This window comes from Caloenas nicobarica, chromosome 28, assembly GCF_036013445.1.
Source record: "Caloenas nicobarica isolate bCalNic1 chromosome 28, bCalNic1.hap1, whole genome shotgun sequence".
NCBI classification, from domain to species: domain Eukaryota; kingdom Metazoa; phylum Chordata; class Aves; order Columbiformes; family Columbidae; genus Caloenas; species Caloenas nicobarica.
Window position 1 is genome coordinate 1,030,190 of NC_088272.1, and position 25,430 is coordinate 1,055,619.

The 25,430-nt window shown below is 51.4% G+C and overlaps 1 protein-coding gene across 1 annotated transcript; it reads right to left on the reverse strand.

The window, feature by feature from the left end:
* Positions 1-15,931: 15,931 nt before the first annotated feature.
* Positions 15,932-24,157, reverse strand: LOC135999332 (olfactory receptor 14A16-like). Its single transcript, XM_065652892.1, has 3 exons — positions 24,101-24,157; positions 23,483-23,944; positions 15,932-16,147 (listed from the first exon to the last, which is right to left on the reverse strand). Exons 1-3 carry the CDS (start codon positions 24,155-24,157, stop codon positions 15,932-15,934), a joined length of 735 nt encoding a protein of 244 aa, XP_065508964.1.
* Positions 24,158-25,430: the final 1,273 nt, after the last annotated feature.

The following is a 25,430-nucleotide window of genomic DNA, read 5'->3' on the forward strand; positions in this document are numbered from 1 at the left end:
TGTTTTTAAGGCAGCACAAGTGAAAGCACAGGGCAAATGGGTAAAAGCTGCTCTCCTGACTCTGCACTGAGCCACAGAGAGATGAGCCCTTTTGCCTGTCCTTTCTCAAGACTCCTCACATTTTCAGTCATGATATATATATGATATATACATATATACATATACATACACCCCTACAAAAATCTAGTCATGAGATGTGATGGTGGAAAATCAAAAACACAGTCAAAATCTTAATAATGACATGCTAAGCCTCTGCTCTGCAGCCCACACTCTGTAAGTGTCATGAGTGCAGATATTGAATTTTTCTATTAACAGTGCATAAAATCTGACATTGTTTGTGAATATCAGATCTCTCACCAACCAACTCCCATGTCCCCACTGCAGCCGAGCAAAGCTGGCTGCTTGGCCCCAGATGGGCAGAGGTCCTGCTCCTCACAGCACACTCAGCCAGCACAGACCAGAGAAGGGAAATGCATTTCAGTTGGGATTATTTATACGAAAAATGGAGTGGCTTTCTTGGAGGAGTGTGTCCTGATTATAACTTGTCATTTGCTTTTCAGAAGAGAGCCCGCATAGCAAGAAACAGCAAATGTCCAACAGCAGCTCCATCACCCAGTTCCTCCTCCTGGCGTTCACAGACACACGGGAGCTGCAGCTCTTGCACTTCTGGCTCTTCCTGGGCATCTACCTGGCTGCCCTCCTGGGCAACGGCCTCATCATCACCACCATAGCCTGTGACCAGCACCTCCACACCCCCATGTACTTCTTCCTGCTCAACCTCGCCCTCCTCGACCTGGGCTCCATCTCCAGCATTGTCCCCAAATCCATGGCAAATTCTTTATGGGACACCAGGGTCATCCCATACTTGGGATGTGCTGCACAGCTCTTTTCGTTTGCCTTCTTGATAGTAGCAGAGTATTCTATGCTCACCATCATGTCCTACGACCGCTACGTTGCCATCTGCAAACCTCTGCACTACGGGACCCTCCTGGGCAGCAGAGCTTGTGTCCACATGGCAGCAGCTGCCTGGGCCACTGGGTTTCTCAATGCTCTGCTGCAAACGGCCAATACATTTTCACTGCCACTGTGCAAGGGCAATGCCCTGGACCAGTTCTTCTGCGAAATCCCCCAGATCCTCAAGCTCTCCTGCTCAGATGCCTACTTCAGGAAAGCTGGGCTTATTGTGGTTAGTGTCTGTTTATCATTTGGGTGTTTTGTGTTCATCGTGCTCTCCTACGTGCAGATCTTGAGGGCCGTGCTGAGGATCCCCTCTGAGCAGGGACGGCACAAAGCCTTTGCCACGTGCCTCCCTCACCTGGCCGTGGTCTCTCTGTTTGTCAGCACCATCATGTTTGCCCACCTGAAGCCCCCCTCCATCTCCTCCCCATCCTGGACCTGGTGGTGTCTGTTCTGTACTCAGTGGTGCCTCCAGCAGTGAACCCCCTCATCTACAGCATGAGGAACCAGGAGCTCAAGGATGCCCTGTGGAAACTCATATCTTAGTGTTTTCTGAAGCAATAAACTGCTCTTCTGCTTCTACTTAGCAGTTTTAATGTAACTAGTTACAGGTCCAGCCTCTCATCTGTATTTTCTGTTGTTATTGATGATTTCTTTGTTGTGATAACATTTTCATCCCCTTTCTAATCACTGTCTGCTTTTTTTTTATAACCACTGGCTGTGTAAATGAGGAGCCATGATCTGTGTGTTTTTAAACAAAATAAAGGGTCCCGTAGTGATGAGTTTTTCACTATATCCTCCCTGCAAGGCCTGTTTGGAGCTGCAGGGACAGTTTCCGTGTCCATGGGAGGAGGGGAAAAGAGTCCAGCCTGGCAGCCCTGCCAGGGAGCACCAGCGCTTGGCCTTCCAGAGCTGTTCTCGTTCCACTCCCACACTCTCCTTCTCATCCCTTGTGTTGGTGCAAGGCCTGAGTGCTCTGGCAGCCTGGTCACCGTCCTGCTGTGTGTCAGTCTTGTGAGCGCAGGCAGGGACAGGCCATGGGCACTGCTGTGACAGAGCTGGCCTCACAACAGCCTTTCCAGAAAGAAAGGTCATCTCCTATGGGCAGGCCCTCAAGGTTTAGGTCTTTTTACAAACATTCTCTCAAAAACTTGCCCACGAAAGTGGCCACAGATGAAACAGCAGGGTACAGCTGCACAGTGTGTGTGTGCAGGGCTGGGCACACAGCAGTGTCCTCTCACAGCCAGGCCTCCTGCCAGAGACCTGCAGGACCAGCAGAGCAGGGGCTGGGCTGTGCCCCTGTGCACTGGACACCCCGTGGAAGCTGCCCCAGGGCATCGTCATGGACTGGCCCCTCACAACCTCCATTTCCAGCCCTGTCCTCTCACCCCAGCTCACAGAGGTTGTCTTCCCTCCATGGAGGGACACTGAATGAGTAGCTCAGCAATCCAAGTTTGCATTGTACAGATGAGATGTGAGCATGCACATAATGTACACGAGTTGACATGAACCCAAGTGAGCACAAATGCCATCAGTTATTCCAGGGGGTTCCATGAAGGCCCATGGGACAGACAGTGTCTCGAGGTCACTTCATGTTGAGAGTAACATCCCATGGGAAACCACCAGAATGCAGCACTGGGATGTGCTTCCTTGAACTGAGATCCCTCCCTGTGTCCATTCCACATGACATGGGACATCTCAGACGAATACAGAGCAGGGGGACACACCTTAGGGCTGAGGTACCTCCCATCCCTTTGGAGTGGCAACAGGAGGTTTTCATTGAACAGATGAGCTGTGAGCATGCACGTCATGTATGTGAGGTGAGAGGAACCTCAGGTGAGATGAGCCCAGGTGAAAACAAACAGCCATTCCTTGAGGTTCCATGAAGGCCTGTGGGGCAGACAGTGTCTAGAGCTCACCTCATGTTGGATGTTACATACCAGAGAAATCAGCCTAGATGCAGCACTGGGATATTTCCCCACTTAAATCGTTAGTAGGAAATATATTTCATAAGTTTAATAGAAGAGACATACATTCATCTGGTCAGGTCCTGGGCCATAGGCGTTTTACGGATGGGTATGGTGTGTTATGACATCAGCTGTGCCTCAGACACTCATAATCCAGTAAGCAGTATGTGACTGTGAAGGGGACAGTGAGGTTAGTTCTGTCTCTGGAGGTGACAGCCCAGCAGCAGGAACGTGGCTGGGAAAGAACCTCTGCCAAAGTACCCACAGCCCCTACCCAGGAAGAGGCCTTGGAGACAGGCTGTCATGTCCATCCCACCTGAGTACATGATGGGACAGCAGCAGGAACATGGTCATGTCTGTCAGAGAAGCTGAAAGGCCAGCAGCAGTCCTGGGATTTAGAAGATCATGGTGAGATTACTTCTTTCTGGTGAGGTGAAACACCACAAGAAGCCTAATGGGTTGGGTTCCCTGCACGAAGGGCAGTTTCTGAGATGGTCGAGCTTTCCTTGATAGTGGGAAGAAGCAGAAGAGAGAAAAAATATGTCAGAAAGTGCAACTTGGAAGATGGAGACTGGATATCAGGAGGAAGAAATGTCACTGGAAGGGCAGTGCTGTGGTGCAAGAGGCCACCCAGAGGGAGCTAGATCAGCCCATGGTTTGTGTTCCAAAGAGCAGCCAGTGAGGGTGCAGACACATCAGTGAAGGGACAGAAATGCTGGGGTGAGAGCAGGTGGGGAAGCAGACGGGTGTCTGCAGCCTGCAGGGAAAGAGGGGCAGGTGTAGGACCGTGTAGAACAGCCTGTGATGGAGATGGCAAAGGGCGCTGGTGAGGCTGGAAGGGACCAACAGAACCCAGGTCTCTGTCCCCTTGGCCATGGCAGTTGTCTCTGCCACTGAGGCGTAGGAGAAGACATGTTGTCCTCACGGCACTGGGGCCTCGTTGCCTCCTTGCAGCCCCATGGGGAAGCTGGAAGTTGTTGTACCAGTGTTGTCCTTCCCTCGGCCTTGCACACCCACATCCCACGGTCCCAGGAAGAGCCCTGAGCCATGTGTGAGGGGCAGGATCCCCCTTCCCATTGCCTGGAGGTCGTGGCTTCTCCTTTCTGCTGCAGAAAGCAAACCAAGGGGTTTCTGAGCATCAGAGGTGAAGAAAACACTAAAAGGAGACCTCATGGTGGCTACAGCTTCCTCACAAGGGGAGAAGGAAGGGAAGGTACTGATCTCTTCTCTCTGGTGACCAGTGACAGAACCCAAGGGAATGGCAGGAAGATGTGCCAGGGGAGGGTCAGCTGGACATGAGGAAAAGGTTCTTCACCCAGAGGTGCTGGACACTGGAACAAGCTCCCCAGGGAGGTGTCACGGCACCAACCTGACAGTGATCAAGAAGAGACTGGCCAACGTCCTCAGACACATGGTGTGGACTGTGGGGTGTCCTGCGCAAGGACAGCAGTTGGACTCAATGATCCTTGTGGGTCCTTCCAACTCAGGACATTCTATGATTCTATGGAATACTAGGTCAAAAGCCCATGTTTTCATTGTACAGATGAGTTGCAAACATACACATCATGTGCATGTCCACTGTGTGCATGTGGTGAGATGAACCCAAGGGAGCGCAAATGCTTTCAGATATTCATTTGGGATCCATAAAGGTCAGTGGGAGAGAGATGGTGTTCAGGGGTCTCTTCCAACCTGCGTTATTGTAGGATTCCATGAATCTTTTCCTTGGAGAGCTCTTTCAAGACAGAATAGACAGAGGAAGAAGAAAAAAAAGAGACAGAAGCAGAGATATAAAATGCCCCAGTGTAAATACAGCAGCTCCTCTGAGGAACGTTTCTCCACTCAAACCCTTGATAGGAAATCTATTAGATACATTTGATGAAACCAGCTTAGTTTTACCTGCTCACACACTGGAGCACAAGGAGGGCGATGGCTGGGTCCGATGTCATGTGCTCAGCTGTGTCTCAGGAACTCACAGTCCAGTAGGAAGCCAATGGCTGTGGAGGGGACTGTGAGTCACTTGTGCCTCTGCAGGGGACAGGCCAACAGCAGGAACAGGGCTGGGAAAGGGACTGGGAGGTCACACATACGAGACGAGCAATCGGGCCCAATCAGCATGGCTTTATGAAAAGCAGGTCCTGCTTGACCAACCTGATCTCCTCCTGTGACAAGGTGACCGGCTTAGCAGATGAGGGAAAGTCTGTCGTGGGGGAGTGAATCCACCACACAGGCTGTGGATGTTGTGCACTTAGACTTCAGTAAAGCCTTTGACACCGTATCCCACAGCATCTTCTGGAGAAGCTGCAGCTCATGGCCTGGATGGTGTATCTGTGATGGATAAAGAACTGGCTGGAGGGCCGGGCCCAAAGAGTTGTGGTGAACGGAGCCAAACCCAGTTGGCGGCCGGTCATGAGTATATGTCCCCAGGGCTCAGTATTGGGGCCAGTTCTGTTTAATCTCTTTATCAATGATCGGTATGAAGGGATCAAGTGCACCCTCAGTAAGTTTGCAGATGACACCAAACTGGGTGGGAGTGCTGATCTGCTGGAGGGTGGGAAGGCCACACAGAGGGACGTTGGCTGACTGAGGCCAATTATCTGAGATTCAACAAGGCCAAGTGCCGGGTCCTGCACTTGGTTTATAACAATCCCCTGCAACAATACAGGCTTGGGGAAGAGTGGCTGGAAAGCTGCCTGGCGGAAAAAGACCTGGAGGTGTTGATTGGCAGGTGCTGAACATGAGCCAGCGTGTGCCCAGGTGGCCAAAAGGCCAATGGCCTCCTGGTGTGCATCAAGAATAGTGTAGTGGGCAGAACCGGGGCAGCGATCATTCCCTTGTACTCAGCGCTGGTGAGGCCACAACTCGAATCCTCAGTTCGGTTTTGGGTTCCTCACTGTAGGAAAGACCTTGAGGTGCTGGAGTGAGTGCAGAGGAGGGGACAAGGCTGTTGAGGGTCTGGAGCACAAGTCTTCTGAGGAGTAGCTGAGGGACCCGGGGGTGTTTAGCCTGGAGAAAAGGAGACTGAAGGGAGACCTTTTTGCTCTCTACAACTACCTGAAAGGAGGTTGCAGCATGGAGGGTGTTGGTCTTCTCCTGGGTAGCAAGTGATAGGATGAGAGGAAATGGCCTCAGCTTGTGCCAGAGAAGGTTCAGAATTGATATTGGGAAACATTTCTTCATGGAAAAGGTTGTGAAGCAGTGGAACAGGCTGTCCGGGGAAGTGGTTGAGTCACCATTGCTGGAGGTGTCTAAAAGATGTATAGGTGCGGTTCTTAGGGTTTAGTGCAAGAGTTGGGTTATGGTTGGACTCGATGATCTCAATGGACTCTTCCACCGGAAATGATTCTATGATCCTTTCTGGAATATTAATAGCTGATAGTTCAGCTCATGACTTGTTTCTGGGATGCGTGCTTTTAAGCTCACAACTTCCAGTGTCTCTGACAGGGCAGCGGAAGGCACCTAACTGGAACCCTAACTGTGAGATTCCCTCTGCTGAAGGACCTTTTTGGGTTTTGATTTCGCCACCTGGAAGCCCCTGGGAGCCCTTGCGAGAGTGGCTGATGTGGCGTGGGCGTTACCACAGTGATGGCGATCACACTCCCACCCCTCACCTTGAAAAAGCCTCAGGGACAGCAGTTCCTGTGTGAGGAAAGGCGGAGGGAGCTGGGGCTCTTGAGCTTGGAGAAGAGGAGACTGAGGGGTGACCTCATTCATGGGGATCAATATGTGAAGGGTGAGTGTCATGAAGATGGAGCCAGGCTCTTCTGGGTGACAACCAGTGATAGGACAAGGGGCAATGGGTGCAAACTGGAACACAGGAGGTTCCACTTAAATACGAGAAGAAACTTCTTCTCAGTGATGGTAACAGAGCCTGGACCAGGCGTCCCCTGGGAGGTTGTGGAGTCTCCTTCTCTGCAGACATTCCAACCCGCCTGGACACTTTCCTGTGTAACCTCATCTGGGTGCTCCTGCTCTGGCGGGAGGATTGGACTGGAGGAACTTTCAAGGTCCCATCTGTCACAGTCCATCCGGTGATACACTCGTGATGGTTCATTTACCCTGATCTCGAAGCGCAAAATTAAGGCAACCAAAATGCCAAGCAGTTATAATTCAATCGAACAGTGTTACTTTATTATTTTGATTGTAAAGCGGCACACAATAGAGAGAGTGGAGAAAAAGGAAAGGAAAGAAAGGGGGAAAAAAAAGGGTTGGCTACCACTATGAGATCCAAAGGCGTCCCTATGGTCTCGGGTGTCATGAGAAGAGTCCTGCCGGTTCTCCGTTGTGATCCGTGATCCTTTGGTGGGGAGAGCTCAGCGATGTCCCGTCGGGAATCGTCTTTCATGCTTCTTCACCCCGCTTTGCTCCCATGGATTGAGGCCAATCTCTGCCTTTGTTTTGCAATCCAGGCTGAACTGCGCAGGCCTGAAGAGTCCCCGCTTCGCTTGCCAGAACCCGTCTGTGCCTGCATCGCCTCGGTTCAGGGGTCTCTTACTGGTCCATTGGGTGACCTCAAGACCTTTGCCAAGCCTCTGCGCATGCTCTTCTTCACTGGCCTTAGTAGCAGGGAGGAGGTGGGGGCAAGTTTGGCTGAGGCAGCAGGTGAAAATCCATCTTCTGCACAGCAGTTATTGTCCCCAGGTGGGAGAGACCTGTAGAACGCAATTCCTTTTAGGAGGTGGGGCCAGGAGAGGGAGATGTGAGGAGATGGATGGATGAGGAGATAGAGACACCAAGAGAGGGAGGGTCGGGTGGGTGGTGGGTGAGGAGCTCGGGATGGACAGATGGACAGAGACACGAGGTGATGGAGACACCAGGAGATGGAGATGGAGGGACCAGGAGGTGGGTGAGAAGATGGGGATGGACAGATGGACAGATGAGGGTGGAGACACCAGGAGATGGAGAATGAGGGTCAGGTGGGTGGTGGGATGAGGAGATGGAGGGATGGCCATGTGGAGGGATGGATGGATGGACAGATGGATGATGGACAAGTAGACGTCGGCCAACTAGATGCCCCCTGCTGGGCCCTCCGCTCACTCACATGACTTGTTGGGTGACACCAACTTCCTGGTGGCCCCAAAATGGATCCAGATGAACTTCCCTGGGAGAGCAGCAGTGGCCACTGCCCCTGGCAGGCCCCGCCCACAGACCCCACCCACAGGCCCCACCCCCTCCACTCACCAATCAGGAGGAGTTGACAGGAGATGTTAGGGTCTTGTGTTTTCCATCCTCCAGATGAGGTTGGATGAAGTTGGGGAGATGTTTGGGGGTCTCAGTTGGGGTTCAACATCCTCCAGGTGAGACAAAGTTGGGGAGATCTTGGAGTCTTGGAGTTCAACGTTGTCAGCGTGAGGTGGGACAACATTGGGGGAGATGGTTCATGTCTTGGGTTCTCCATCCTCTCAGGGGAAGAGGGATGAAGTTGGGGAGATGTTTGCGGGTCTTGGTTGGGGTTCAACATCCTCCGGGTGAGACAACACTGAGGGAGATGTTGGGGGTCTTGGAGTTCTCCACCGGCTAGATGAGGAGAGATGAAGTTGGGGGAGATGGTTGGGTCTTGGGTACTCCATCCCCCAGGTGGGACAACACTGCGGGAGATGTTTTGGAGTCCTGGGTTCTCCACATTCCAGATGAGGTAGGACAAAGTTGGCAAAGATGTTTGGAGTCTTGGTTGGGGTTCAACATCCTCCAGGTGAAGAAGGCATGAAGTTGGGGAGGTGTTTGGGGTCTTGAGGTTCAATATCCTCCAGATGGGACAAAATTGGGTGAGATGTTGGGGTTCAACATCCTCTGGACGACGTGGGACAACACCACGGGAGATGTTTGGTGTCTTGGGCTTCTCCACCCTCTAGATGAGGTGGGACAAAGTTGGAGAGGTGTTTGGGGTCTTGGGTTCACTATTCCCGAGATGGGACAACATTGGAGGAGATGTTTGGTCTCAGCTGGAGTTCAACCTCCTCCGGGTGAGGTGGGGTGAAGTTGGGGGAGATGTTTGGTCTGGGGGTCCAACATCCTCTAGATGAGGTGCGGTGAAGTTAGGGAGATGGTTGGGGCTGAACATCCCCAGGTGAGGAGGGGGTAAGTTTGGGGAGAAGTTTTGAGGTCTTGGAGTTCAATACTCTCCACATAAGGTGGGACGAAGCTGGGGGAGATGTTGAGGTCTTGGTTCTGGTTCGCCCAAGGGGTCCAGACATGGGACATCGGGGCCTGGGTGGCACAATGGAGCTGGAGATGGGACATTATAAGACTTGGTGTCCCCAATGTATCCAGGAATAGGACATCCTGAGTCTTGATGGCTTCACAGGGTCCAGGGGTGTGACATCTTGGCCTGGGTGGCCCAAAGTGTCTGAGGATGGGACATTCTAGGTCTTGTTGGCCTAAGGGGTCCAGGGATGGGACATCCTGCTCTGTGTAGCCCAGAGGATACAGGGATGGGAAATTTTGGCTCTTGATGGCCCAAGGGGGCTGGAGATGGGACAATTTGAGTCCAGGGATGAGATACCCTGGGTCTGGGTGGCCCAGGTGGTCCAGGGATGGGACATCCTGATCTTGGTAATCGAAGGGGTCCAGAGACGGGATATCCTGGGTCTTGTGGCCTCACAGTGTCCAGGGATGGGACATCCTGGCCTGGGTGGTCCATGGGTTGGGGCATTTAACATCTTGGTGGCTCAAGATGGCTGCAAATGGGACATCTTGAGTCCAGAGAAGGGATGTCCTTGGTCTTATTGTCCCCAGAGTGTCCAAGGATGGGACATCTTGGGTCTTGGTGGTCTAAGGGGTCCCGGTTTAGGACATTTTCAGTATTGATGGCCCAACGTGTCCAGATATGGGACATTTTATGTCCCGGTGGCCTAAGGGTTTCAGGGATGGCACATCTTGCGCTGATTGGCGCAAGGTATCCAGGGATGGGAAATTTTGGCTCTTGATGGCCCAAGGGCGCTGGAGATGGGACATTTTGGGTCCAGAGATGGCACAACCTTGGTCTTGGTGGAGCAAGGGGGCTGGAGATTGGACATTCTGCATCTTGGTGGCCCCAAGTGTCCAGCGATGGGAAATCTTCAGTGCAAGGATAGGACATCTTGGCCTGGGAGCTCCAGGGGTCCAAGGGTTGGGACATCCTGGGTCTTGGTGGCCCAAAGAGTCCAGGGATGGGACATTTTGGGTCCAGAGATGGGAGATCTTCACACCAGGAAAGGGACATCTTGGTCTCGGTGGCCCAAGGGGTCCAGTGATGCGACATCTTGGTCTTGGTGGACCAGGATGCCTGGAGATGGGACATTTTGGGTCTTGGTGGCTTAAAAGTTCCAGAGATGGGACATCCTGCATCTTGGTGGCCCGAAGTGTCCAGGGATGGGACATTTTGGGTCCAGAGATGGGACATCTTGGATCTAGGGATGGGACATCTTGGTCTCGGTGGCCCAAAGTTTCCAGTGATGGGACATCGGAGCTCTGAGATGGGTCATTTTGGTTCACAGCGGCCCAAGGAGTCCAAAGATGGGACATCTTGGTCTTGGTTTCCCAAGATGGCTGAACATGGCACATCCTGGTCTTGGTAGCCAAAGGGGTCCGGAGATACGACATCCTGGGTCTTGGTGGCCTCACAGTGTCCAGGGATGGGACATCTAGGCCTGGGTGAACCAAAGTGTCCAGGGATGGGACATTTTAAGTCTTGGTGGCCGATGTGTCCAGGGATGGGACATCTGGGGTCTGGGATTGGACATTTTATATCTTGGTGGCCTAAGGGGTCCGGAAAAGGGACATCCTGGGTCTTGGTAGTTCAAAGTGTCCAGGGAATTGACATCTTGGCCTGGGTGGTCCATGGATTGGGGCATTTTAGGTATTGGTGGCTCAAAGGGGCTGGAGATGGGACATATTGTGTCCAGAGCTGGGACATCCTTGGTCTTGTTGGCCCAAAGTGTCCAGGGATGAGACATCTTGGTCTCTTTGGCCTAAGGGGTCCAGGGATGGGACATTTTAGGTCTTGATCACCCAAAGTCTCCAGGGATGGTACATTCAGGGTCTGGGATTGGACATTTTATGTCTTTGTGGCCAAAGTTGTCCAGAGATGGGAAATCTTGGCCTGGGTGGCCCAAGGGGGCTGGACATGGGACATCTTAGGACTTGGTGTCCCCAAAGGGTCTAGGGATGAGACATCCTGGGTCTTGGTGTCCTCACAGTGTTCAGGGATGGGACACCTTGGCCTGGGTGCTCCAAGGGGTCCAAAGGTTGGGACATTTAAGGTCTTGGTGGCCCAAGATGGCTGCAGATGAGACATCCTGGGTCCTGACATGGGACAACCTGGGTCTTGGTGGCCCAAAGTGTCCAGGGATGGGACATCTTGCCCTGGGTGTTCCAAGGATGGGACATTTTGGGTCTGATTGGCCCAAAGTGTCCAGGGATGGGACATCTGGAGCCTGGGATGGCACATCCTGGATTTTGGTGGCTCAGTGGGTCCAGGAAAGGAACATTTTAGGTCTTTTGGTGGCCTAAGAGGTCCAAAGATGGGACATCTTGGCCTGGCTGGCTCAAGGGAGCTAGAGATGGGACATCTTAGGACTTGGTGTCCCCAAAGCGTGCAGGGATGGGACATCCCGGGTCTTCGTGGCCTCACAGTGTCCAGGGATGGGACATCTTGGCCTGGGTGGTCCAAGGGGTGCAAGGGTTGGGACATTTTAGGTCTTGGTGGCCCAAGATGGCAGCAAATGGGACATTTTTAGTCCAGGGATGAGATATCCTGGGTCTTGGTGGCCCAAAGTGTCCAGGAATGAGACATTTTAGGTCTTGGTAGCCCGAGGGGCCCAAGCATAGGATATTTTAGGTCTTGGTCACCAAATGTGTCCAGGCATGGGACATCCTCTGTCTTGGTGACCTCACAGTTTTCAGGGATGAGACATCTTGGTCTTGGTCACCTAAAGGATCCAAGGATGGGGCATTATGGCACCTGATGGCCTCACAGAGTCCAGGCATGGGACATCTTGTTGGCCTAAGGGGTCCAGGGATTGGACATCAGGGGTCTGGTTGGCCCAAGAGGGCTGGAGACGGGACATCTTGGGTCCAGAGATGGGACATCTTGGTCTTAGTGTTCCAAAGTGTCCAGTGATGTGACATCTTCATCTTGGTGGCCCAAAGTGTCCAGGGATGGGACATCTTGGCCTGGGTAGCCCAAGGGGGCTGGAGATGGGACGTCTTGGGTCTAGGGATGGGACATCCTGCATCTTGGTGGCCCAAAGTCTCCAGGTATGAGACATCTTTGATCCAGGGATGTGATATTTTAGGTCTTGGTGGCCCAAAGTGTCCAGGAATGGGACATCTTGATCTTGGTGGCCCAAGGTGGCTGGAGATGGGACATCTTAGGACTTGGTGTCCCCAGAGTTTCCAAGGATGGGTCATCCTGGGTCTTGGTGGCTTCATGGGGTCCAGAGATGAGATACCTAGGCCTGGGTGGCCTAAAGTGTCTAGAGATGGGACATCTTGGATCCAGGGATGGGACATTTTAGGTCTTGGTCCCAGATTCTCCATGGATGGGATATCTGGTGTCTGGCATGGGACATTCTGGCTCTCGGTGACCCAAGCGGTCCAGGGATGTGACATTTTAGGTCTTGGTGACCTAATGGGTCCAGGGACAGGAAATTTAACCCTGAGTGTCCCAAGGTGTCCAGGGATGGGAGATTTTGGCTCTTAGTGGCCTCACAGTTTCCAGGGATGGGACATAGCGGCAGCGAGAGCGACTCCGGTAGCAGTGCCGGCCATGGCAGCTTGTCTGGCTGCCACCACGTCTCCTCTTTCACCAGGACCGGGCCACAGTGGGGTGGCCACGTCCCTGTCCTGCCAGAGGATGCAGCTCTGCTGCCCCTGCCCCACTTTTAAAGGGGTGCCTGGGCAGGGCCCTTTATGACATCACCAGTGACATCACAATGCCCCACTGTGGCAGTTGCATATCCCTCTGAGATCCAGAGGCTTCAATAGGGCAGTCAATGGCTCCTTTGCACCTTTTGTGCCCCACTGTGCCTGTCCCCACGTACACACCAGGGTGGTACCAAGGTGCTGACAGTCACATCCTCCCCTGCCCCGGGCAGGGTGACTTCACCTGCACCAGCTGGGGGGCAGGAGGGGTGGGACCCTCAGTCAGTTGACAGGGTCCTCAGCAAAGGAGGTGCCCAGAGAAGCTGAGAAGCTTCTGGACTATGTTGTAATGCCCACAGCCTGTCACGTCCTGCCCTCAGGTATGAGTGCGGAATGGAGGGAATGGAGGTTCTAGTTTTCCTGTTCCTGGGAGAGTTTCATCCTCGGTGGAGGAGGGAGCTGAAGGTGTAACGGGTAGGACTTCTTTCATGCTCTGTGAATGTTCTTTTGCATTATGCCACCTTGATACCAGTTTACTCAGTTTATCAAGGGGTAAGTAAGCCCTCCATTATATCTCCGGGAACTCCCTTTTAAATTCCCAAAACCCACCATTGTTGTCGGATCTTAGGTTGTTCCCCCTTTCCTCTTCTAATATGCGGATGCTTCTTTCTTGGAGCACTGGTAGCAGCAGCAGTACTGGTAGAAAGGGGCACATTCTTGACTTCAACATGACAGATTCCTCTCGACCTTTCTTCTAGGATTTTTACAGGGCCATATTTCCTATTATAATGTATCAATTCTTGTGCTGTTTCCCCCCACGTCCACACCTTTTTAGTATTTGGTTGGTTGGGGAAAGTCAGGGCAGGGGTGAACAGTGAATCAATGGTAGTGTCAGGTCCATCCCTCTGGCTCCCGCTTCTGGTACCCTGGCTTCTGATCAAACCTTCCAATCTTTCTACTGGGCTCATCAATGCGATTGTCCTTTGAAGGTTTAAGTGTCTCTGGAAGTCCCCTTATCAAGGGAGTCATCATGTCAGGACTCACTGCCAGCATCATTGAGGATTCACATTTGGGAATCAATTTTCTTTCATGTATCATTTGCAAGCAGGCTGTTTTGTGTACACTTTCTAGCAATTCATCAGGTGTGCCAGTGATTGCCAGGGGCTCTCCCCTATCTAAAGGGTTTAGCCCTCCAGCCCAATAAGCAGCTCGCTGGGTTAGGGACCATGGGGCATGTCTGTCACCAGTTGTTAAGAAAACTCCATGCCCCCAGTAACCATTAGCTTCCTGTTCACTTAACTAAATTTGGTCTCCCCCAGTTAGGGATACGTGCCACACGTGCTCCGTTTCAGATTCTTTAGGGAGGCGCCCATACTCTCTCTTTAGCTTGGCCAGCTCGGTGGCAGTGTAAGGTGTTTGCTTAGTTGTAATGTGAGGGTCAGTATCCTCTTCATTTGCACAAAAATATTCTGTTTTCACTAAGGGTCTCACGTGTGGGTTTTCCTCATCATGTTTTCTCATCTCCTCCAATTCTTTCTGAGGGTGAATTTGATTTATTTCTCAGATACTTTTCTCCTCTAGCTGCCGCTCCCTCAGCACTCCTGTGCTTTTTAAACATTCCTCCTTTAGAGTAGCTTTTAATGAGCGGTTTTCTTCCCTCTCTTTTTCGAATCATTGTGAAGAATTTTCTAATTGTTCTAAATTGGAGATCGTTTTTTGCGAAATCTGCACCAGATTTTCAAGGGATTCTATAATTTTGCTTTCATTACTACGTTGCCTGAGGTGATCTTCAATTGCTGCTACTAGGCTGGCCTAGGACAGCACAGACCATAGCTTTGTTCTTATCTGATCTAAACTTAGACTTAGTCTGTAGAGAAAGCACTCGGTCCACTACATGTCGGAGTGGATCCTTAGGACGAGCCTCGTTGGACGGAAAGAGTCGGCCAGAATAACGACAGCATCCCAATGTGGGTTAAATCATTCTCCTTTATTCAACATAACAACAAAGACTATATAGAACTTTTTCCCTGAGCACGCGCTAAAGAAACAGTAATGATTGGCTACAATGCGCTGATCACGCGTCCCATCCCCATTTGCTATTGGTGATCAGCCACTGTCCACGCGCCGTGACGTTCCATGTCTCTGCTGGTAGAGGATGGCAAGCGGCAGCCTAAACCTAAACCGCGGCCATGTGGAGCCCTGGATTGCTTACCACACATACATGTTATGTCTCCTAACAAGTTATCCACAACTACACTCTGTCAATTAGCCCAATTATCACAAGCCCAGTCCTCTCTGGGTATGGAGGGTCGAGCCCCTTACTTTGCTAAAAGTGTGTAGAATGAGTCTCGATCTTTCCATAACCAAAAATCTTGATTATCAACCTTTTCAGTCATTCTTATTATGAAGGGACCAAACCCACGTCGGGAAGGCACAAGTTAGTTATACAAAAGCACAGCAACTGCTGTGTCACCCTTCTCTTTCCCGAGTGGTTGGAGGGGACAAAAATCTGCTACGGGAAGGCTCAACTTAGTTACGCAAACACACAGGATTGCCCCTTCACTCTCTCTAGCAGACAATTCTCATCAACATGAGAACAACACCCATTTTTGCACTTTGAGATCCCAGAGACAGAGCCCTCAACTCAAGTTTGGAGCGCTCAACACCAAGGCGTGTGTGGCGTGCGGGAAATCTGAATCGCCCCCCTTGTTTTCTGGACACCTCTCACCTTATCGGGTGTAGGGCCAGGTGTGGCTGGAGCGAAACTTTCTTCCCCTATTACAGACCACACAGCACCTGCACTCCTCTGTATTCTCAGAATCCTGTCCGTGACACCAATTTAATGTCACGGTCCATTCCATGATGGACTCGTGATGGTTCATTTACCTTGATCTCGAAGCGCAAAATTAAGGTGACCAAAATGCCAAGGGGTTACAATTCAGTCAAACAGTGTTAACTTTCATATTTTGCCCGTAAAGCGGCATGCAATAGAGAAAGTGGAGAAAAGGGAGAGAGAAAAAAAAGGGGGAAAGAGGATTAGCTACCACCGCGACTCCACAGGCGTCCCTATGGTCTCAGGTCCCAAAAGCAGCATCCTGCCAGTCCTCCATCATGATCCATGATCCTTTGGTGGGGACATCTCAATGATGTCCAGTTGGGAATCGTCTTTAACGCTTCTTCACCCCTCCTCTCTCCCGTTGATTGAGGCCAGTCACCGCCTTTGTTTCGCAATCCAGGCTGAACTGCGCAGGCCGGAAGAGTCCCCTCTTCACTTGCCAGAACCCGTCTGTGCCTGCGTCGCCTCGGTTCAGGGGTCTCTTACTGGTCCGCTGGGTGACCTCTAGACCTTCGTCAAGCCTCTGCCCATGCTCTGCTTCGCTGGCCTTAGTAGCAGAGAGGAGGTGGGGGCAAGTTTGGCTGAGGCAGCAGGTGAAATCATCTTCTGGACAGCAGCTATTGTTACCTGTAGCCCCAGGTCAGAGAGACCTGTACAACACAGTTCTTTTCCTCAGGCCTCTCTCCAAGCCATCGTCCAATTCTTTCTATTAGGGCATCTGTTCTCCAAGTCCCTGATGGCGATGTTCAGGCAAATACTGTTCTTCGAACCAACTCTTATAGGAGGTCATGGAGAACACGCAGCCAGGCTCTTCACCATGGTGTGTGGTAGAAGAACAAAAGAGAATGGGTGGAAGGTGAGAGAGGTTCAGCCAGGACATAAGGAAAAGCTTTTTCCCCAGGAGCTCAGCCAAGTGCTGTCTCAGGTCACCCAGAGAGGCTGCACAGTCTCTGTCCTTGCAGGTTTTCAATCTCTGATTGCATCAAGGCTTGAACACCTTGGTCTGACCCAGTTTCTGACAGGTTGGACTGCAGACTCCTGAGGTCCCTTCAACCTCAGTTCTCTTACAATCCCATTGTGATGTTGGGCTCTGTTTCTAACTGGTCAGAGCAGACGATTATGGGCCATGAGTCCACCTGTGCTGGAGGTGACCATCTAAACCAACATCTCAACCAGTGAACCAGTCAACACCTCAGTGTGACTCGCTCTGGGCAAAGTGTGAGGAGTCCTGGGCAGGGAAGGTTTAGAGGGCATGGGGCGCTATGCAAGACACAAAATGATCTTGGGTTAATAGCTGTAGGCCCATCAGATGTCAGTTAATGTCAATGAAAATTAAAATAAGAAGAACTGAAGACAAAGATCCAAAGCAAAGGAAGGTGTCATCATACTTGTCTTTATTCTTCTTTTTTTTCTTTGGGAGGGTTTCTTTTCTTTGAAAAGCAAAGAGTTTTCCAGAACTGGGAATGGATTTAGGACACAAATGTCTTCAGCTCCAGGGACACAGACACCTGGTGCCAGTGTAGATGCCCCGGGAACCCCTGCCCAGGCTCCCCCTGCATCGCAAGGTGCTCTGGTCTTCCCCAGGTCCCCTGTGATAGATGCCAATCCCAGGCCAGCACCTCAGGTGCACTGGGGTGCCTCAAATGGCCCTGGCTATTTATGGTGAGACAACTGATGACTGATGTCTGCCTGGAAAGGTGCCCTTTTTTGTTGTTGTTGTTTTTTGGTTTGGTTTGGTTTGTGGGGTTTTTTTGTTGTTTTTTGTTTGTTTCGTTTGCTTGTTTCCGGTTTTGTTTGTTTGTTTCTTTTTTAACATATTAACACAAAAATCCAAAACAAACAAACTACTCCCACCAGAAACACAAAAAAATGCTAAAAAGTGAATTAGTGGGAAGTGTACTAAGGGTACGAAAACAAATATTGGTCTTCCCCTGTACTTCTATTACCAACACTCCTTTATTTCATCTCTGTCATCATTCAGGAGTTTCCATCTCTCCTGATTAGATGTCCATGTCAAAGGACAACTTTCCAGCAGACTGTCTGGACGTTTGTCCTTCCCAGTGCTCTCAGGTTTCCTCCTCCACTTGCTCTTTGGTCATTCAGTTGCCTCTCAACTCTCTGGTTTCTGATTTGAGCTTCAGGGAGTTACAAACTTGCCCCATTGTTCAGAAGTCTAATTAACATGGTAGTTAATGTGTTAATTGTGTTTATATATATCCTTTCCTATCTCTCTGTCTAAAACAGTTCTTGTGTGGATGTCCCGTGTGGATGGTGGACCTCATTAGATCCAGCTTACACACACAGTTGAGGAAAGTGGTTTAGTGTTTATGAAATTGTGTAGTGTTTACACAGGAGAGCAGGTGGGAGCTGGTGTGCAGGAGCTGCAGCATCCACCTGCAGAGCTCAGTGCAGAAGTCTGATGTGAGGAAAAGTGATGCAAGTCCCAGGTGGCCAAAGAGGGAACGGGCAGACTGGGGGTGGGCGGTGAGGAGCAAGGGTGTCCATACAGTGTCCAGTCTCAAAGGACTGTTCTCCTGCCTGTCCAGATGGCTTCAGAAGACCCTCTGGATCAATGTCCATTGCAGAATGCTGCTGTCACTTCTTCTACACACTGAAAAATGACAGAAAATACCCTTGAAAGAATAAACCCTCCTTTATGAAATCTTCTTTGAAATCTTCATCAGTAAGTGTCCCATTAAAATCTCTCCAGTTAGTTCTACAAGTCCTGAAGATTTGAAGAAAATTACGGAAAGAAACATTGCTCGTTAGGGCTTTCTGTGTTTTAATGAGCCCCATGGCGTATTTGGTGCTGAGTCCATGAACCTCAGATCCCAAGGACAGACTGAAGAATCTCCTCAAGAAGTCCAAGTCAGAAGCAAAGCCCAAAGTACCTTGAAGCATTAATGGGCCCCACTGAGGGCTGTTACTGACAAAGCCTCCCCAGGGACTCGTTAGAGCAGATAATTGGAGGCAGTGATTGCATCAGGCAAAGGCAAAGTGCAGCAGCTCTGATGCTGAGAAAACCCTTGGTTTGTTTGATGAAGGACAATGGCCAAGCCTTGACCCCCTGCCCCTGGGAAGGGAGATCCTGTCCCTCACGTGTGTCTCAGGGCTCTTCCTGGGGATGTGGGGATGATGCCCAGTGCAGGACAATGGTGTGACACTCCCTGGGGGGTGCAAGGAGGCAATGGGGCGCCATGGCCATGACAACCATGTGTCTCTTCGGCCTCACTGTCAGGGACATCAGCCATAGCCAAGGGGACAAAGACCTTGGGTCTTTCAGGGACATCCAGCCTTGCCAGCACCCTTGGCCATCTCCACCACGATCCATCCTACACTGTCCCAGGCCTGTGGCTGTTTCCCCACAGGCTGCAGACACCCCATGCACTTCCCCAGCTTGTTCTCACCCCAGTGTGTCCCCACCTGTGCTGCTGTCTCTCCATCCCCACCAGCTGTTCCTTGAAACACAAAGCCATGGCTGATCCAGAGTCCTTCTGAATAACCACAGCACTGTGCTCAGAATGACATTTCTTTGTCCTGAGGTCCACTCTGGACCTCCAGAGCTGCAGTTTCTGATGGTTTTCCTTTCTCATGCTGTTTCCCTCTAGCAAAAAAAAAAAAAAACAAACAAGCGTGCCATCATCTCGGAAAGTGATTTTCAAGATTTCTGAAGCTACTAGTACTCTTTCTTGTCATGGTTTTACCACAGCCACCAACTAAGACCATGAGAGCTGCTCACATCCTGCTCCCAGTCCCCAAGTGGGATAAGGGAGAGAACTGAAAGGGAAGGGAGAAACTTGTGGGTATAGAAAAAAATATAAGATGACGATAAAAACAATAAAAATAATACACTACTACTAATAATATACTTATACTAAAATATACATAAAGTAAAATATACGCTACTCAGTGCAATCCCAACAGAGCTAACCATAGTAGCTGGAAAACTGAAATGAACTAGCTGGAAAAGGCATCTCCAGCTTTATACCGAGCATGACGCTAATGGTAGAGAATAGCTCGTTGATTGACCTGGGTGTCAATCAAGGTGCTGTCCTGTCTGTGCCCCCTCCTACCAATTTGCACCTGCAGCTGGACTCCAAAGAAGTCCTTGGTTTCACTAATAGTCAAGGTAAATTAAATAGAAATAGATAAATTAAATTAAGAAAACATACTCCGTGCAATCCCTCATGTAACTCCAGTCACACGGAACAGCCAGTCCTGCAGAAGGGAGCACCTTGGTCCTGAACAGCCAATCCCAGCAAGAGAGAGCTAAAAGGCAACAGGCAGAAAGGCCCAAGGGCCAACTGCAAAATGGCAGAATGGCAAAAGACCGAACTGACATCCAGCTCCTGACAGAATGAAACTTCTGAATGGAACTAACCAAACCAGCAGGAAAACCCAAAGTAACGGATGTAACAAGCCCTAAAAGCCAGCTCCGGCTTTATACTGAGCATGACGCTAATCACAGGGAATATTTCATTGATCAGCCTGCATGTCAACCCACGTGCTGTCCTGTCTGTGTCCCCTCCTGCCAATTTGCATCTGCAGCTGGATGGCCAAAGAAGTCCTTGGTTTCCCTGACAACAGCCAAGATATCAGTGAGTTCTGACATTCCTTTCATACCAAATGGCAAACGCTGTAAAGCTGCTAAAAGAAAAAATTAAATCTATCCCAGGGAAGAAACAGTGTTATTATTCTCATAGCCAATCTAAACAAATGACTGTAGTAGCTATGAAGGAGAGAGATTCAAAATGCATGAAGAAAATTAACTCAATCTCAGTAAAAACAGCACGTTTCCTCAGCCTCCACTTCACCGGGCTAAAGAAGTTTGGGTCTCTCAACATCTCCACACATGACCCAGACTGTCTCTGGCCACACGACAGCTCCTCCCCGTTCCTCCAGAGTGGGGAACCTCCCACTGGGACACCCCGCTCCAGATGTGACCACACCAGTGCGGAGTCAAGATGGACAATAACTGCCCTTGGCTGGGTGGCCACGCTCCTCCCAGTGCAGCCCAATGTGCTCATGGGCATATTCCTGTTTAGCACCACTGAGAAATGACTGAACAGCCAGGCTCAGAGGGTTGTGACCAGCGGCACAAAGCCCAGCAGGAGGTACCATGAGGAGCACTGAAGGACACCGTACTACCCAGCATCTCCTCCCCACAGGTGTCTCTTGGGTCCCTGGAACCACCTCAGTGACAAGGGGGAGAGCACTGCCTGTATGGGGTGGAGGAGATGGGGTCTGGAATGAGGGTCCTGGGGCAGTTTCTCCTGGTTGTTCGTGCAGCAACAAGCTGGGCTGGATATTTGGAGAGAGGAACTCTTCCTAAGGGCCTCCAATGGGCTTGGGGATGGTCTACAGTTTCCTGCATGCTGCCTTTTCTGGTGGAGATCAGAGGCTGCCGGCCCTTTAGAGGACCCAGGACAGGCCTTGTCCTTCCTCTGGTCACAGCTGGACCCCAGTTCTCCAGCTCGGCCCCAGCTCAGGAGCCTTGTCTAGGGGTGACTTTTGGGGTAAGGTTGACAAGAGGGGTGCATAAGTTTGTCTTAAGGACATGTGATGAGCACCAGGACTGAAGTACCAGAGCAAAATGATGTGGCTTCTGGGTGAATACTTTCTTCAGTGCAAAACCTGAAACAGAATCCCAGACTTGCTTTCCATGCCACCCTTCACGAGGGATGATGCACTAAGAGATGGCAAGTGGGGGACACCGATCCTTCTCCAGCTACTTCCCAGGCCTGGTGAAGCACCAGGACAGCAAGGACTTCTGGCCCTGCACCCTGAACTCTGGGTATTATCTTGGGGCAATTGAACACCAGCATTTTTCTCTCCAAGGCAATTTCCAGCCCCGATCAGCTCCTGTCTGATCTCCCCCATCCCTCCTCTGATCTGGTCTGGTGCTCCTGGCCCCTTCCCTGTGCTCCCCACAGGGCCCCAACCTGGCACTGATGCTCTACAGAGCAGGTTGGCTGCAGGACCATGGGGTGACTCCACACTGGTTGTGCTGCTCCGTGAGGGACACAGATGCAACTGCATGGGCTGCACTGTCACTGAGCTCTTTCCCGGGGGTCTAAAGCTCTGTAACGGGTTCAGAGCATTTCTTGGGACTCATTGGGTTTTCTGCTCATTTTGGTTCAGCAATCCCTGTCTTGTCCTTCAGGTGCCTGGATATTGGTTCAGGAAGATGTGGCCTATCCCGTTCCCAGGGACAGAGGAAGGCTGACCAGCCTGTAATTATTCAAATTCTCCTTCTTGTCCTTCTTGAAGATGGGTTTGACATCTTCCTTTCCCCAGGGCCTCAGAACTCCCATGTTTCTGCTGTCACTTCTGAAAGCACAGTCCAGAATCATGGGCAAGGGTGATGTAGCAGACAGGAGCACTTGCAATGAGCCTGTCCCGGGCAGCTGAGATGAATCTCACTCAGCCACTGAGGTTTGTTCCTGGAGTCACACACAGAAATGCCAGGGTTCCATCAGGCATCCACGTCTGAGCTGGTCTCAGGACTGTTTATGCACCCAGGGATGTTCAGAGACAGTCTGTCCCTTTTACACACAGAGGCAGGAGTCACAGTGGGTCTCTGGCCTCCTGTTCCACTCCCAAAGGACAGGAGGCACCTCAGCCCTGTGGTGTGTCACCCTGCTCTGCACTCATCTGAGATGTCCCACGTCATGAGGAATGGACACGGGGACCTCAGTTCAAGGAAGCACATCCCAGTGCTGCATTCAGGTGGTTTCCCACGGGATGTTCCTCCCAATATGAAATGACCTCAAGACCTTTTTTGTGCCACAGGCCTTCAGGGAACCCCAAGGAATAGTTGATGGTGTTTGTGCTCACTCGCGTTCGTGTCACCTCACGTACACGATGTGCGTGCTCACATCTCATCTGTACATTCTGTACTTGGACTGCTGAACAACTCATTCCGTGTCCCTCCATGGAGGGAAGAACAATCTCTGTGAGCTGGGCAGGGAGGCCAGGGCTGGAAATGGAGGTTGTGAGGGGCCAGTCCATGACGATGCCCTGGGGCAGCTTCCGCGGGGTGTCCAGTGCACAGGGGCACAGCCCAGCCCCTGCTCTGCTGGTCCTGCAGGTCTCTGGCAGGAGGCCTGGCTGTGAGAGGACACTGCTGTGTGCCCAGCCCTGCACACACACACTGTGCAGCTGTAACCTGGTGTTTGCATCTGTGGCCATTTTCTTGGGCATGTTTTTGAGAGAAGGTTTGGAAGAAGAGCTAAACCTTCTGGCCCTGTCCATAGGAGATCACCTTGCCATCTGGAAAGGCTGTTGTGAGGCCAGCTCTGTCACAGCAGTGCCCATTGCCTGTCCCTGCCTGCGCTCACAGGACTGACACACAGCAGGACGGTGACCAGGCTGCCAGAGCACTCAGGCCTTGCACCAACACAAGGGATGAGAAGGAGAGTGTGGGAGTGGAACGAGAACAGCTCTGGAAGGCCAAGCGCTGGCGCTCCCTGGCAGGGCTGCCAGGCTGGACTCTTTTCCCCTCCTCCCATGCACACAGGAACTGTCCATGCAGCTCCAAACAGGCCTTGCAGGGAGGATATAGTGAAAAACACATGACTACGGGACCCTTTATTTTGTTTAAATACGGACAGATCATGGCTCCTCATTTACACAGCCAGTGGTTATAAAAGAAAAGCAGACAGTGATTTAGAAAGGGAATGACAATGTTATCACAATAAAAAACAACTTCAATAAAAACAGAAAATACAAATGAGAGGCTGGACCTGTAACTAGTTACATTAAAACTGCTATGTAGAAGGAGAGAAGCAGTTTATTGCTTCAGAAAACACAGAGATATGAGTTTCCACAGGGCATCCTTGAGCTCCTGGTTCCTCATGCTGTAGATGAGGGGGTTCACTGCTGGAGGCACCACCGAGTACAGAACAGACACCACCAGGTCCAGGGATGGGGAGGAGATGGAGGGGGGCTTCAGGTAGGCAAACATGCCAGTGCTGACAAACAGGGAGACCACGGCCAGGTGAGGGAGGCACGTGGCAAAGGCTTTGTGCCGTCCCTGCTCAGAGGGGATCCTCAGCACGGCCCTCAAGATCTGCACATAGGACAGCACGATGAACACAAAACACCCAAATCCTAAACAGACACTAACCACAAGGAGCCCAGCTTCCCTGGAGTGGGACTGTGAGCAGGAGAGCTTGAGGATCTGGGGGATTTCACAGAAGAACTGGTCCAGGGCATTTCCCTTGCACAGTGGCAGTGAAAATGTATTGGTTGTGTGCAGCAGAGCATTGAGAAACCCAGTGGCCCAGGCAGCTGCTGCCATGTGGACACAAGCTCTGCTGCCCAGGAGGGTCCCGTAGTGCAGGGGTTTGCAGATGGCAACGTAGCGGTCGTAGGACATGATGGTGAGAAGAGAATACTCTGCTGAAATGAAAAAGAGAAACAAAAATATCTGTGCAGCACATCCAATATAAGAAATGGCCCTGGTGTCCCAGAGGGAATTGGCCATGGATTTGGGTACAGTGGTGGAGATACAGCCCATGTCGAGGAGGGCGAGGTTGAGCAGGAAGAAGTACATGGGGGTGTGCAGTTGCTGGTCACAGGCTATGGTGGTGATGATGAGGCCGTTGCCCAGGAGGGCAGCCAGGTAGATGCCCAGGAAGAGCCAGAAGTGCAAGAGCTGCAGCTCCCGTGTGTCTGTGAACGCCAGGAGGAGGAACTGGGTGATGGAGCTGCTGTTGGACATCTGCTGCCTGTGGGCATGAGGACCTGTGCAAGGAGGTAAAGACAGTGACGGTTTAGATGAGAAAAACCAAAACCATTTCCCACAGAACCTCCCACAAAGAGACACTTTTCTTTTTCCAGGAGAACGTCCTGGCTGGAGCCCTCGTCGGTGCTTGATGAGTGTGCAATGAAGAGCAGGGTCTCTGCCCAGGGGCTCTTGAGGAGTCAGCCTGACCCTGTGTGATGGGTGGGGCAGGGGCCAGTCCTGGGGTTCAGCTTTGTCAGATGGAACCGCTCCTGCTGCAGAAGGGACTGTCAGCATCTCTACCCCCAGACCTGAGAAAATGAGTTTGAGAGGTTTAGTGTTTCTACAGCTCCTTCTCCTCTCACAGCCTGGGGAGTGTTGTTGGGTGTCAGAAACCCTCAGCATTTCTGCTGCACTCAGGGAGAACAGAGCGAGTCCTGCGAGACCAGAGGATGCCTGTGGGTCAGTGCAGAGTGAGGGCAGCTGCTCTGTCCCTCTGTCTCGCTCCAGCTGCCCTGGGCTGGCACCTTTCTGAGATGGAGGCTGATCACACTGCCATGTTACCCTGAAAAGCCACCAGGCATTGCTGAGAGCAGAGGGACCCACCTCAGACCATGACATGTCTCACGCTTTCGTCAGGTCTCAGCACCCCACTTCTATCCCAGGACACACACGGCTCATTTCACAAACCAAACAGCATTTCTTCCATCATAGCATCTCTGCACTTCTGCATGAGTAATTCAGATAATGCTAACATGCTATAGGACAGGTTTGCATCCTGGAGGGAAGCTCACAGCTTGGAAAAAAAACACTCAAGGAGACAGCCGAGAGTCCTAATGATGGCATTTGATTCAGGGAGACTCAGCTCATTCCCCAGCCCCACACACTGCATTGCCCACAGCCCCACAGCTCAGAGCAAAGCTGGGACACGTGTTCCCATGGACACAGCTGCAGGAAAGGACCCACAAGATCAGGCTGTGACTCTGCAGCTGAAACTCCCATCCCCAGAGAGCCTGACAGCAAGAACCAGATCACACCAGCAGTGACCCAGAGCAGTGGAGCAAGAAGGAAACTGCGGTGAGGGTGGGTGTGAGAGAGGCCA

What these genes read in the sequence shown, in the direction of transcription:
- LOC135999332 (XM_065652892.1), bottom strand. Translation starts at nt 24,157, where the DNA reads ATGTACTTCTTCCTGCTCAACCTCGCCCTCCTCGACATGGGCTGTATC. An exon ending in TGGGCTGTATCTCCACCACT is followed by an intron (nt 23,945 to 24,100) that starts GTACCCAAATCC and finishes ATCTGCAAACCC; the next exon opens with CTGCACTACGGGACCCTCCT. An exon ending in TGTACTCGGTGGTGCCTCCA is followed by an intron (nt 16,148 to 23,482) that starts GCAGTGAACCCC and finishes TCTGCTACTAAG; the next exon opens with GCCAGCGAAGCAGAGCATGG.